Source organism: Cavia porcellus, unplaced genomic scaffold (genome assembly GCF_034190915.1).
Source record: "Cavia porcellus strain 051 isolate PalLab524CR breed Dunkin Hartley unplaced genomic scaffold, mCavPor4.1 scaffold_32, whole genome shotgun sequence".
Classification (NCBI taxonomy): Eukaryota; Metazoa; Chordata; class Mammalia; order Rodentia; family Caviidae; genus Cavia; species Cavia porcellus.
Genome location: NW_026947515.1, coordinates 12,317,408 through 12,332,460, shown reverse-complemented (window position 1 = coordinate 12,332,460; position 15,053 = coordinate 12,317,408). Strand labels below are relative to the sequence as shown.

Here is a 15,053-nt window from a genome sequence, read left to right as displayed (position 1 = left end):
TGTGTCCTCTAGTAGAAAAGAGACTCCATGAAATCACAGGTGGTATTTGTCTTGTTCTCAACTTTATAGCGCACCTTACAGGACCAGACACATAGCGGGTGCTCAGTGAATACTTTTGGAGTGAGCAGTAACTCCAGGCTCAGAACATTTGGCTCTGATGAGCTTGATAACTCACTTTTTCTGCTTACTGAAAGCAATTCTAAAAAGCTATCTAAGAGTCCTGTCTAGCTATATGTGATGTTGTTCAACCATAATCTAGCACTCTGGGAGGATGAAGCAGGAAGATTCCAAGTTTAAGCCCAACCTGGACAATTTAGCAAAAGTCTGTCTCAAAAAATAAACATGCGGAAACCATGTGTCTGAACAGCTAGGAAAGCCATCGCTGCAGCCCCTAATTGTAGGACACCCACACACACAGAGACTATTTCTCAGCATAGGAGAATGTAGCTATTACCTTGCACAACCAGCACAGCTGCTTACAGCCAGCCATGTGATGGAAAAGACGTAACACATGGTTCTGTGGATTCTGCAACAGCATTTTTTAAAAAATCACAATTTTTACCAAGTACAGAAGAAACGAGGTTCCACTTGAACGATGCTCTCTCCACTAGAGTCCCCTTGGCCATCACGCAGGTATGGAAAGAGACCTTCAAGTGATTGTGCTTCCTCTGGACACGAAAAAATCTTCTGGTTGTCCCATGCTCCAACCTGGTGACTTAGTTCGTTTAAAAACTCTGTCATTCTGTGCTCTCCTTATTCCCTGCAGTGACTCCTCCTGGAGAGCCTCTCCCACCCATGCCTGGCCGCCTCTCTTCCCTCCTCCACCTGTCTCTCGCCTCGTGGCAATGGCTGAGAGGCGTTGGGGAGGAGTGACATCTCAAAAGAGGACAGCCATCTGTCCCGGACCCTGGAGAGTGGCTAACCAGTGCCACCTCTTCCTATCAGCTGTGTGTCCCTGACACCACTTATGCCACAACATGACCCCAGAATAACAAACTAACACTCAGAGATACACTTGGATTAGCCACAGCTTTCAACAGAGGCAGGAAACAAAAACTAGATGTACAGATCACCTTTTCAAGATCGACAGAAGCAAGCCTGGCTTTTCATGGAAGTGAAGAACTAGTTAACACCTCACTTCCTTCCAGCTGCCTCTTCCCCTGCCATCGTTTCCCATGGTCGTGGAGTAACCACTGCTGGAGCTCCCAGCTCCCCTGCAGGTAAAGGTACCACATGACCAGGTCCTGACTGATGGGTTGTGTATAAAAGTCCCCATCCCACCACTGGTCTCAAGAGGGTGTCCCATCTCCTCGGAGGCTTTCTGGGAATTCTTATGACCCACCTCCTTCTGCCTCAGATATGGTTCCTATATCTGGAGTTGAATGAGCCAGTTTATGATCATGAGAGAAAAGCCACATGCTGAGAACAGAAGAAAGAAAATGGGAGTAACCTGGATCCTTGATGGCCCAGTCGAGTTCTTGTCTCAGTTACCTTTCTTGTTAATGAGACCAGATATTCAACACCCAAAATTAAAGAGAGAAAGGTTTATTTACCTCACAGTTTGCAGAGGTTTCAGTGCATAATTGGCTTGCTCCATGCAAGGGGACAACAATTCATGCCAGCGGAAGATAGCAAAAGCAACAACAGAGGAGACAAGCTTCCTTCTGTCCCTTATATTGTACATAGACTACCTGCCCTAAGGCAGATGTAGCATTTATTTGCACCCTGACTCCCAGTATTGGACCATGAATCAACCACAAACTCTAGATTCAGCCACCTCTGAAAAGCCCACCTCCCATGACTGCATGAGGCCTTGGGGGGAATCCAGACACAAACCATAACGGTTTGTGAATTGTCTTGATTTTTGAGACCCTCATGTATTTAAAGTTTTCTGTTACATTTAGGCCAGTGCAGGCCTAACTGCTATGCCATGTGCCCAGCACCTGTACTCCTGACACGCTTCACATATCTGCCTGGCTTTCGATTGCATCCGTTTGATTAAAGATGAATGTTTTTTAAAGACCTGTAACATTTTTTGGAATTTGGCAAGCAACTCAATTTGTCCATGAACAGCTGGTACTTCCAGTCACATCATCTTCACCATGGAGAATTTTCCTGCCATTTACTGAGCTGTGCCAGGTAGGGGTCTTACGATATCTACTTTCCTGGAAGTTAACTCAGAAAGTTTAAGCCATTAGCCGAAGGTCTTGTGAGGGCAGGTGAGGGGCAGACTCTAGAGTGGAACCGAGGGCTGCTTAATTCACTTCTCTACACCTCTCTCTGTGGCAGGGTTCCTAGAAGAAGCTGTTTAAGAAGCTTTCTCCCTTTAACTTGAAGAACTAGGGGCCATGCCCAACTCCTGAGGGTGGAAAGACCAGGAATTCTTGCAGCCTTTCAGATGACTTAGCAGGAGAGGTGATTGTTTTAGCACTGCTCTCCCCCTACTAATGAAGATTCTGAGGCCAAAGCAAGCCGATCAGCAGCCCAGGACCACCCTGCACAATGGGGACAGGCTGAAGATGGGAAGCAAGGGCCCTGAACACCAGGGTCCATCCCCAGACCCAGACCTAATCATTATGCTGTGTTCTCTCTCTGCTCTGACCTCAAAGACCTCCACTCATTCATTCACTCACGTGACCTTTGAACAAGCACTTAGTGACTCCAAGGCAGCAACCCTGCCCAGGGCTGAGTCAGCCAGGGAGACTAAAGGATACCACCAATGTGACAGGGCCAGACTGAGGGGCTGGAGTGGGATGGGGAGCAGCAGGAAGGACATATCAGCATGGAGGAACAGCACTGCAGAGAGAATATAACATGCAGAATGCCACAGCATTGTGCACTGGGATGCCAGAGGATCTCCGGCCAAGCAGATTTCTCCTCACTAGGAAATGAACTCACCACTGTCAGGAAGGTGGGTGCGGGCACCCAGCACTGGGAGGCTGAGGCACAGGGTGGACAAGGCAGCATTAGGAGGAGCCAGGGGGAGCTGTCTGCAGAAGATGGGGTTGGACCAAGAGTGAAGTGGCAATGAGGAGTGTCAGGGAAAGCAGGGAGAAGCTGGGGTGTCAGCTGGGGACAGGGTCCTCAGCAAGCAGGCAGAGAAGTATGGTACTGTTAACAAACAAGCAGGCTGGGCTAGTGCAAACCCAACAAAAAGCCCAGCCTAAGCGTCAGTCCCCACTTTACACAGACCCCTATGTCCCACCTCAAGAGCTGTACCATATCCTGCTGGTACCACAGCATGTCAGTGTCTGCAAAGATTCTTTTCTGCTGCAGCCTGACTTCCCCAGCCTGAGAGAGAAGGTGCCTGCAGGCGTGTAGTACACCAGGCCCTGGCTAGCCCATCTGAGCTGGTGGTGATGATGCCAGCAGACCCTGAGCAAACCACAAATCCCCTCCCCTCAAGTCCCTTCTCATGCCATTAAAGTTAGAAGAATTGGGCCTGGCCACCATCCCTCCTGCTCCAGGGCCTCTCACCCCCCAGCATCCAGAGGTCATGTTTATCGGCATTCCTGAGATCCACCCCACAGCCTTCTGCCCTTGTTCAGACTCCCCCATCACATCCTATTTAAAATTGAAACAGCCTTTGATGTGTGGCCAGGGTCTAAGGTGCTGGGTGCACCCGATTATTTGGTAATCCAAATATATTTGCTGAAAACTAATTTTCATGTGACACTGAGCCTTAAAGGTTACAAAAAGGAAAGAGTTGGACAAGACCAGTAGAATCCGTGGGAGAAAGCATTTTAACTGGAAAGAGAAGTGAGAACAGGAGGAAAGCAGTATGAGTAAGGTCCCAGGAGGCAGACATGTCCTTCCCTGTGCAATGTATTTCACACTTAGGATCCCCAACCTATCAGGCCCCCAGAGTCTCCTGTCAGATGCATGAATCCTGGCTGCCTACGGCCCCCTTCCTGGCCAGTAATCATTACTCACCTAGGGTGGGGAGGTAGGTGAGTGGGGTGGTACTGTGGGAGGTACAGCTGGGCTGCAACCATGACATTTCTGTCCTGCACTGGTGGCTGTTGGAACCGCCCCCATCTGCTCCTGACCTGGCAGCTAGTTGCTGCAGAGTGCAATGATCTGGAGTCCCTGTGGAGGCTCAGCCTCCCTGAAGTCTACACTCCATGCATTCCTTCATTTCCTGAATTCGAGATAAGGTCTCAATATCTTCTTGAGAGGAATCTTGAGCCTAGTCCAGGACAAGGTCTGGAGGAAGTGAAAGTCTTTAACTTGTGAGGTCCTGGGTGTGAATTGTGACTCTGGTACAGAGCTATTTCTGTGATTGTGTCCAAAACACCTTCCCTGCCTGAATCTCAGTTTCCTCCCCTAAAAAATGCAGTTGTGTTCAGCTGGACAGGTGGGCACAAGCCTGTAACCCCAGCACTCCAGAGACTGAGGCAGGAGGATCACAAGTTCCAGCTCAGCCTGGGCAACTTAGCAAGATCCTTCCTCAAAAAAATAAAAAGAGCTGAGCATGTACAGAGGCACTGGGTTCAATTTGCTTTTTTATGCAGATGTGTTCAAGTGTGTATTCACTTAAAATGTAGTTGCGGAGGGTTTACTGTGTGCCAAGAAACAAGGGTACGAGACTGAGGTCGCTCCTGGACACTCAGAGCTGGCGGGAGAAAGAAGCATCAGCTGGAATTATGACAATAATGAGTGTGCAACCACAAATGTGCAAACACAAAATTCAGCGGTTTCATACATGCGTTAACAGAGTCTATGACTCCTTGGGTAGTGGTGGCCAAGCAAGCAGCTGTTATTTGAACAGTCCTGACAGATCTGTGAGCCTGGTCAGCACCTCTGAATGCGGGGTGACTAGAGTCGGTGGGCCTGTTTCCTCAGCTTCACACTGAGGACCTGTGACTTGCATGTGTTGATCCTTAAGGGCAGGAGGCAAGGTTTTTTGGTTGTTTGGGGGTATTTTGTCTGTCTGTTTATATCTGGATTCGAGCTCACGACCTTGCTCTTGCCAGGCAGGCGCTGTTCCTCTAAGCTAAATCCTTGGACCCTAAAGTTTGTTTAATAAACAAACTTTCGGAGGCAAGGGTCTCAAAAGCCACCCTAACGCATATCCTTCACCTGAGTCAGGGAGCTGCTTGGCCCAAGGTAGGTCCACTTAGCGCTAAGAGTTTAACCCAGAGGCGCTGTGAGAGCACTGGCCGCGTCCTCAGCGTCCTTCTGCATCCTGCCTGTAGGACTACAGTGCCACCTCGTGGCTAAGGGGTGTTTTTAACACTTGGCTTCTGGTGGGTTTCAATCTAAGGAGCTTCTCCCCACCACTCAGCTGTTCCCGCTATTCAAACACGGTGGTGCTGAGTCACAGTGCGCACAAGTTTCCAGATGGGGTAATTAGATGCGGCCGGGGCTATTAAGGGGGAAGGTCCTTAAGTCCCCAAAAGTAGTGTGGGGTAGCGTAGCTCCGCGCCCACCTGGCCCCGCGCCCACAAACTGCACCTTTGTTGACAGCAATCTCTAACTACGCCTGCGCACCGCCACACACGCGCATACCTTCGCCAAAATAAGAAATGTGTCCCTCGCGCCACTCCGTCTGTTTCTAAGGCAACCCCAGTGCCTCCTAGCAACCACGCGTGCGGCCCGGGGTGGGCCTGCTGCGCCTTTCCCTCGCCATGGCAGCGGCAAATCCCAGTGTTTTCCTGCTCATGGTAAACGGCCAGGTGGAGAGCGCCCAGGTGAGCAGCCACGGACCCTTCTGGGACCCATCTTCCAGTTCTTCCAGAGTCCTTTCCCGCAACCCCGACGGCCGCTTCGTGGCTCGGAGCCATGTCATTCCTCCGAGCTTCTTGGTTAGGCTGGGGAAGAGAACGGCCTTGAGGCGCTTGGTGCCAGGTTGCTGGGGAACCTTAGTCTCAATGGACAGTTGTAAGAATACATCTCGAGAGGTTGAGCTGGTGCAGAGGTCACACTTGGCCAACCCGGTACACCCCGGCTCCGAGCCACTTGGTTGTCACTGGCAGGAGCCTCCAGTGACTCACGGAGAAACAAGAGTCTCGGCGGGTACACAGGGCCTCGTCCTTAAATGACTGTCTAGGGTGTCTGTACTGTGCGCAGTGAGTGCCCTGTTTGCCAAACCCCCATCCTTGAGCTTGGATTAGAATTGGGATATTTTGGTTAGTCTGATCCAACCGTGGTTGTTCCTGCTTCATCAGGGATACTGCACCCAGCACCCACCCCTGTGCACCCAAGACCTGGTACCCAAGACCTTCTTCCCCTTCTCCTATTCTGCCCTATGAGGTCTCCCAGGTGGGCTGAGTGCTTTCAGCACCGCCCATCCCCGAAGCTCTTCCCTCTGCTCTGGGCCTCTCCCTGTCCTCCAGCTCTCAGCTCCACCATGCTTATGCTGTGTGCTCTTGTGGTTCCTGGGTTGATAGACCTTTCATGGAAATACTGTTCCCTTAGATCTCACCTGTGCTCACCCTTGTGGCAGACAGTGGAGACACAGAGAACTGTGAAACCTTTTTCCCCTTCACGGTTCAGTGGGGATGACAGACACAGACACACAGGTATTCAGCACCTTGATACAGGAAAGTACAGAGACTAAAGGAGCCCGAGGTGACCTTAACAACAGCCTTGGGCATCAAGGCAGGCTCTGCTCTCTGAAGGTTGTGTTTTAAAGGATGTGCAGGAGTTTGCAAGATGATAAAATGGGAAAGCACATAAGACAGCAGAAGCCAGGCGTGGTAGCACACACCTGTAATCCCAACAGGAGAATTGCCATTTGTTTGAGGCCAGCCTGGGCTACAGAGTGAGTTCAAGGCAAACCTGAATTACATAGGGAGACCCTATGTCAAAAAAAAAAAAAAGAAAAAAAGAGCCTGGGATTTAGCTCAGCGGCACAACACCTGCCTGGCAAGTACGAGGTCGTAAGTTCCATCCCCGATGCCAAAAAGAGGGGGGGAAAAAAGGCAGAGCCTGAGCACAGAGGCCTTGGGGCAGTAGCAGCTGGGTCTCTCTCCCACCGGCTCCCTCATCTCAGGCCCCAGCTTCGGCTGAACTCCATGTCTTGGTTTCCAGATGCCTCGTGTTCAGAATGCCTGTCAACTGCTCCTGCTTAGCCAATACATGGGTCTCAACTTGAGTCCCAGAGAACAGAATCCCTGTGCTTTCTCTGCAGTTTCCAGAATACGATGACCTCTACTGCAAGTACTGCTTTGTGTATGGCCAGGACTGGGCTCCCACAGCGGTAAGCTGGGCTCTTGGGCCTACTTTACTCCTTGACTGTCAAGGTTTCTGAAGATGATCCTCAAGCTCTCCACCCCCACCCCCCCATACACACACACCTTCCAGAACCAGCTGAGAAGTTGACACTGAGGGCAGAGGGAACCTAACCATGAGACTGTTCCTGGCAAAGCTGGTACAGAGAACACAGCCCACACTGGGGCCCTGCCTATCCCCCATCTGCACTCCTCACGGAGCCTTTCCTGTGAACTGGTAGTTGGCCAATAGATATGTGTGGGCAGGGCCCCCAGAGCCAGCCAGGAAGCGGCTCAGTTGTAGATGCTCTGTAGTCCCCTTCCCAGAGGTGTTGGGGAGCTCTGGAGGGGCAGGTCAGTTAGTGGCTCTCATTCCAAGACTTCTTGGGGCCTCCATCTGGGGAGCAGTGGAAGAGAAGACCTCAGCTGGCATTATGCTTCAGTGTTTGCATTTATTTTTTTAATCCTTACAACAGTGTAGGAAGAGGAGCCCAACTTATGTGACCTCTCTGAGCCTCAGTTTCTTCATCTGTACAGCTGACTGATCTAATGATACTTATTTACCATCAGCCATTCATTGAATAACTATCATTGAGTCTCCTGCATGTTGAGAATAACCATGGTGACCAAAGCCAGACAAAAATCCTTATCTTTCTGCGCACAGTGGCACACATCTGTAATCCTAGCACTTGAGAAGCTAAGGCAGGAGGATCACCATGAGTTCAAAGCCAGCCTGTGCTACAATAGTGAATTCAAGACCAGCCTAAACTACATAGCTAGATCTTATCTAAGAACTCTGTGTCTTCCTAAAGTACACACTCTTGGGGAAGATGGATAGTGAGTAGTACACATTCTGTTATGTTAGCTAATAGCAATTACCGAGGGAGAATAAGGTTAGCAAGCAGCGGGTATAAGGGATATGGGATATGAGGAAAGCTGGGCTCTGGGGAAGGTGGCCTGGGAAGCCCCACTGAGACGACTGCTCCTAAGTAAAGATCTGAAGGAAGTGGGGACAGGCCATGTGGAAACCTGTGGGGAAAACTTTATGAGGAAAAGGAGCAGAGTTCAAAGGCCCTAAGGCACAAAGATGCCTGGTGTGTTTGAGGAGCAGCTGGGAGGCAAGATGGCCAGTGAGGAGGGTAAGCAGAAGATGACTGGAAACATACAGGGACGCACGGGGCAGAGGTAAGCACCAGGACCTTTACCCAGGGGAGCAGGGGCCCTCCCAGAAAGTTTCAAAGGATTGGGAGGGAGGGAGGCGTGGCTTCATTGGAATCCTTGCCTAGCAAGTTTGAAGCTCTGGATTCTATCCCTAACACTGCAAAAGGAAAAAGACAAGAAAAAGGAAAGGAGGAAGGGAAGGAAGAAAAGAAAGAGAAAGGAAGGGAAAGTCTCCCCTGGTGTCTGTGCTAGGAGACTCCCCTGGTGTCTGGGCTGAGAGCTAGCACAAGAGTGGGGAGGCCAGTAGGCTGCGCAGGGCCCAGCTGAGAGGGAGCACGGTGGTGGGGGGAGAGTGAGACATGGCTGGAGCTCAGGTTTAAAGATGGAGCCACCAGGCTTTCCTGCTAGACGGGTGGGAGGCAGGAGGGCGGCTGAGCGCTCACAAACAGAAGAGCGCTGCTGTGCTGAGAGAAGACTGGACAAAGCAGATGTGGGGGAACTGTTCAGAGCTCAGCCTGGTGTGTGTGAAGACTGAAATGTCACCGGACATTGTGTGGAGATATGAGGGTGGCAGCAGTGATACTGATCTGGGTTCAGAGAGAGGACATAAAACTGGGACTATCAACATACAGACCAGGAGGTTGAAACAGGAGGATCACTCAAGAGCAGCCTGGGCCACATAGTGAGACCTACACGCACACGCACACGCACACGTACACGAAAGAAGCCGATCAGATCTGTAAGGTGTTCTGATGGATCAAATAAAATGAGGCAGAGAAATGACTAGAAATAGCAACCTCATAGTCACTGGTATTATTTATAGAAACCCTTGGTGAGTAGTAGAGCAATATTCTGTTCAGAGTGGGCTCACCAAAGAGCAGCAGAGAGCGGAGCTGGCGAGCTGGGTCTTCGGAAGCAGCTCGCCACGATACCCCTAGTAGGGAATGGGCTGGTGGGTGGAGGAAGAAGTGGAGCTGCAAGGGGATTGGTCGTGATAGAGAAGTGACGCATGCGCGCGGGCCTCCCCGAGAGAGAACTTGCACACCTGGCAGCTGCCTTCTCCGGGAAGGAGCTGCTGTGCCTGGGAGGGCCTGCCTGTCTCTTAGTTCTGTTCGTTTTGCAGTGCAGATTTCGCTAGAAGATGGTTGAAAAAACAGCGCTCCAACACCTGCGGGGTGTAACCCCCTGGCACTCAGATCAGCTGTCACTGTTGTCCCACAGGGTCTGGAGGAGGGGATCTCACAAATCACATCCAAGAGCCAAGACATGCGGCGAGCCCTGGTGTGGAACTTCCCCATCGACGTCACCTTTAAGAGCACCAACCCCTATGGCTGTGAGTCTGCAGGCCTGAAGGACAGGGACATGAGGGGCTGGAGCTCCCCGATAGCACCCCCACATCACCCTGTTCCTCGTCCCCCACCACTGGTCACATTTAGATCATCACTATCATCTGGATCTTTTTTTTTTTTTTTCTTTCATTATACTGCCCAGGTGGGCCTCAAACTCATGGCAATCTTCCTGTCTCAGCCTCCCAAATCCGGGACTACAAGCGTGTGCCACCTCACCTGGCTCATCCAATGGGTCTTGCACCAACCTTTGAAGTTCTTGTCCATTTCTCTATTTCTTCCTGATCTTCCCCACCCTCAGCTTATCTTTCACATGCTGGGCAGTGGCCCTTCAGAAAGTTCAGAGGTGGTCAAATCCCCGGGCCCGGCATCTCCCAACTTCCTGTGGCATGTTGTGCTCCAGCCTCCCCCAACATGTGCGCCTCCCGTGCCAGTCCCTCAGGCTGCCTGCTCTGAGCCCTTGTTCAAGCTTCTCGCTCTACCTGGCTGCCCTCCCATAGCCACACCTGAACTCTTTCCCAAGCGCCATCTGCTCGAAGTATTTCCCTCCTGCCTTGTCTAATGCCTGTTATGCCAGCACTGAGGAGGCTGAGGCAAGAGGATTGCCACATGTTTGAGGCTAGTCTGAACTACATCAGCCTTGGCTAAAAAAAAAGAAAAATGAAAAACCATTCACATCAGCAACATCCCTTGCCTTCAAACTAACAGTCCACCTAAAAGCTAGGTTTGGATTTGAACTTACGCCATCTGATCCCTATCTCAGGCATTTCCCAACTCTCCGTGCAATGCTTCACAAGAAAAAGGGTACACAGAAGAAGCATTTTGCCCTGGCAGGATTCAGGGGCTGCCACAGAACTCAGCAGTAGAGATAAATTTTATTTTATTTTATTAATTTTGTCTTTTTGAGACAGGGTTTCACTGTGAAGTTCAGACTGACCTTGGAACTCCTTATGTAGCCCAGGCTGACTTCAAACTCACAGTGATCCTCCTGCCTCAGCCTCCTGAGTACTGGGATTACAAGGCATATGCCACCACTCCTGGTTTCTGGAGAATATTTTCTTTGACTATTATGAAATTAAAGCTAGGAACCAATGACAAAAGGATGGAGAAAAAGATCTCCTCCATATGTTCAAAAACAAGAAAATCACTTCTAAAACCAGCCCAGATGGCGAGGAAGAAATAATGAAATTAGGAAATATTTTGGAGTGAATAATGATGAAAATTTGTAGCTAAGGAAGTTGAGACTCAGAGAGAGTGCATAGCTTGCCTGGGCAAGATGGTTCCCAGCCTGGTCTGGGGCCTCACCCTGTCACTGGAGGCTGTGATCTCTTCCTACATGCAGAGGACACAAAACCTAATAGGTGAAGGGACCTTGGTGTTAAGGTGAAGAACCTTGGTGTGAACAGGAAATGGATGCAGCTGCTAATATTTGACAGGGAAACACCTGGGAGGCCTTGCTTTCCCCCTGGCTTCTCAAAGAAATCGCCTGAATAGGCCCCTCCTCCCGGGTTCCATGAGCTGTGCGCCACCTCCATCAGAGAAGGTGCCAGAGAGCAGGCAGCAGGCCCTTGTTGGCTCTGCTCACAACAGGAGCCAGTGCCTGGCATGGGGTCCAGAGGTGCTTCCTGTGCCTGTCAGGTGACAGAGTGGGGATACCACTTTGGCTGTTTCTCAGTGAGCAGCAAGCAGCAGAACACGGGAAGGGGCCCTCTCAGGAGCCTGGGAGCCCATGGTGCCTCCCTGGAGCCCACCTGTCCCAGGACTTAGCTGGACATCCTGTTCTCTGCCTCCGGCTTCCCCATGCGCTGACCCTGGCCTTCTTCCCAAGGGCCACAGATCGTGCTCAGCGTGTATGGACCAGATGTGTTTGGAAATGATGTGGTCCGAGGCTATGGGGCAGTGCATGTGCCCTTCTCACCTGGCCGGTAAGTTATCACCCTGACCTCTCTGGGTTATCCTTTTCTGGGTCATTCTGTCCTTGAGATTGGGTACCCTTACCTGGCAGGCCATCTTGGGCTCAGGCTGGTTATGCCTTGGAGTCCCGAGGGCCTGGGCAGTTAAGCCTGGAGTGTGGCGGGTGTGGCCCAGGTCCAGGAAGAGACCCATGTGCGTGGGGGCCATGGTGCCAGAAGACCCCAGATGGGAAGAGTGGGGAATAAGCCCAGAAAAGACCCCTGGGCTCACCCCGTGTGGGCTGCAGCCACAACACCACCTGCTCCATGTGGGTCTCTCCATACCTTAGCAGAGGCTCTGAAGGCACATCCCTTTCTTGCTGCTGAGTTGCATGTGAAAATATTTGTTTTAGGCACAAAAGAACCATCCCCATGTTTGTGCCAGAGTCTACATCCACACTGCAGAAGTTTACAAGGTGAGAGTTCTGTCTGAAGCCCCTAGCAGCTCTTCTCATGCACTTGATGAGTGGCTGTTGCATTCCAGCCCTTGTGATGTGCCTGGCAACCTTACCAGGCCTGAGTCTGTTCTACCTCCTGGGGACACATGGAACTGAGGTCTGGGCTCCCTTAGCCCTGAAGAGAAAATGCAGTTAGCCTCTTAGAAGCAATCAGGAGGTCAGAAAATGACAAACCAGGAGACGAGGGTGGGGTAGGAGTGGGGAGAGCAGGGGGGCAGGCCTGGGTCAGGATACAGGGCCCATGGGAGGGCCCAGGGGACAGATGCTTGGAGCAAGCCCAGCAGGAAGCTTTCTTATCCTTGGGCCAGTGGACACCAGCTCACTGACTAGAGCCGTTCCTGCCCCCTACAAGTCTGATCAGAGTTGGGGAGTGAGACCTGGTTAGAACCCTACAGGGCAGAGAGACAGATAAGGGCCCAAGAAGCCACACTGAACTTTGAGGGCCCGCAGAGGGGAAGGGCAGCATTCCCCACTGGCATCCACCCAACAGTTTAGGTGCCCACTGTCCCTAGAAGCCTCTCTGGAAGGTCACTCGATGGGAAAGGGCTTCTTAACCAGATGCCCTGGCCCAGTGTCACCTAGACATGACAGTGCCTGTCCCCGCAGCTGTCTGGGAAGCAGTGGTCAGGTCGTGTTTGTGGGTTTAGGGAAGAAGGGGCTTTGAGTGCCCAGTGGCCATTCTGCCACAGTGTTTGTCGTGCTTAACCTCCCCACACCCCAGTGAGAGGTCCCTGAGAAGAGATAGAAGACTTATAGGCGGGCTTCTGGCCTGTGCCTTGGGATGTCAGCTCAGTGTCAGGAGTCACCAGCCCTTTACACGGGCTCCCAGATGGGCAAGGCTGTGTGTTTTTGGATTATGGAACCAGGGAGGGATCTGCGCAATGCAGGCAGCATGATCAGCCAGACCTTCCAAGAGGTGGTGTCACAAACTTGACATCCACAAGTACATAACCCGTATCATTATGCCAAAGCAGGGTGCTGGCAGCATGGTGCTCCTTCCGGAGGCTCTGGGGAAGGCCCTGCTCCCACTGCTGTCAGCTTCCCATGGCTGCTGGCCTTCTGTGGCTTAGGGGTGCGTCTCTGCAGTCTCCGTGCCTCCTCTGTGTCATGTCTCCCTCTGCAGCCTTCCATGAGGACAGTGGTTCCATTAGGACTGTTCTGTTAGGGTATCACTAGGGTTATCCCAGATAACCGAGGATCATCCAGGACCCTCCACATCACAGAATCCTTAATTTAAGGGCTCTCAAAGAATCTCTTTCCAAATAAAGTTGCATTCAGTTCCCAGGACAAGCGCCGCATTTCTCTGGGGGCTGTTAGACTAGTCTTCCTGTGGCTAGTAAGATGGTGTGCCCCAGGGCCCAGCCCTCCCTGCCGGACACACCCGGTCACATCCCCTTGAATTGAGGGTTAACTTCAGCCAGGACACTGCAGTGCCCTGCTGACTTCTTGGCTCTCCCCTGCTTGCTTCCCATCTGCCTGTTCCTTCCTTGCCCTGAACACTCCCCTGAACAGTCTGTCTTCTCAGCCTATGAGCAAACACGCCTGCAGACCAGGGAAAATGGTGGTGAGGATGGGAGCTGCTCCCCAGGCCTCAGTCCTCACAGCCACCTGTGAGATGGGTGCTGTTAGAGCTTTGCCTTGCTTCATGGTGGGGAAACTGAGGCACAGAGAATTGGTGCCTCTGCCCATCACTGGGAGTCAGTGAGCACAGCACATGGAGCCCAGAGCCCTGTGAAGCACCTTGAGAATGCTAGTACCTGTCCTCAGAGAGGGCACAAGCAGTACATTGTATTGCCATGGCTACCAGAGGGCCATGTCCAGTGTCTGATGCCAGGAATTCCCAAATGGGGCCCTGCTTATGGATGCTCTCCTGTGTCCCCAGCTGGTTCATGGGACGACGGCCTGAGTACACGGACCCCAAGGTGGTGGCGCAGGGCGAAGGCCGAGAAGGTAAAGTGTGATGCCCCACCCCACCCCAGCCTTGAGGTGGGTTGGAGCCTGGAGAGGGACTTGGTAGGACCTAGCACCCAAGGTCCTGAGAAATAGATTGGGGTGAAGGTCAAGAAACTGCCAGGCATCTGAAACCTGGTACTGCAGAGATGGCCTCAGAATTTTTTTCAGAGTGCCTTGCAGATGATACCCAGTTGGAGCAGAGGGTTTGTCATGTCTGTTTGTCCCACTGTAGCCTCTTTACCTCCCAGTGAAGGACACAGGCAAGCATTGTCATCCCATTTCACAGAAGAAAACACTGAGGCTTAGAGATGTCCAAAGCAGTTGGGTCTATCTCTGCCCAACCCCATCCAACTGATGCCATCTCTCTGTCCCCAGTGACCAGAGTCCGCTCTCAGGGCTTTGTCACTCTCCTTTTCAACGTGGTGACCAAGGACATGAGGAAGCTGGGCTACGACACTGGGCCTGCAGACACACAGGGCATTGCAGGGCCCAGCCTGCCCCAAGGCATCCCAAGGTGAAGACCCTGGGTACTATGCACACCCGTCCTGAGTCTCACTGGGCAGCTAAGCAGCTCCCTGATGTTCAAGGGCACCTTCCTGGAGTCCGCCACTGACCCATCATCTTAAGTGCAGCTTGGTGCTGTGGGGTTTGGGAACAACAAAATAGTTTTATATAATAAAGTCACTTTGCAGAGAACCAGGCTGAGGCTGCTTTCTCTTTCCTGTACCACGCCCATTCCCCATGGGAGCAGGTCTCCATGACCTTCCCTTGCCTCCAGCCCTGCTGAGCATGGTGCTGGGAAGGCTGCTCAAGCCCGAGTGGGAGCTCTGACACCCCCAGTTGTGCTGCTCATGGCTGTGTGGCCTTTTCAGCACCTCAACACACTCAGCAGCACTCGGTTAAGTAGTCTCTTGCTCAGTGCCTGGCACTCTCTGGGCCAACTGTGCTCCACTGCTGCCAGCCCCTCGG

General features: G+C 51.9%; 1 protein-coding gene across 1 annotated transcript; it reads left to right on the top strand.

Moving 5' to 3' along the window:
- The first annotated feature begins 5,495 nt into the window (after window positions 1-5,495).
- B9d1 (B9 domain containing 1) lies at window positions 5,496-14,780 on the top strand. Its single transcript, XM_003465228.5, has 7 exons — window positions 5,496-5,693; window positions 7,136-7,204; window positions 9,597-9,708; window positions 11,550-11,646; window positions 12,027-12,089; window positions 14,014-14,081; window positions 14,460-14,780. The coding sequence occupies exons 1-7, from the start codon at window positions 5,631-5,633 to the stop codon at window positions 14,600-14,602; spliced, it is 615 nt and encodes a 204-aa protein (XP_003465276.1). The 5' UTR covers window positions 5,496-5,630; the 3' UTR covers window positions 14,603-14,780.
- The last annotated feature ends 273 nt before the right edge of the window (window positions 14,781-15,053 follow it).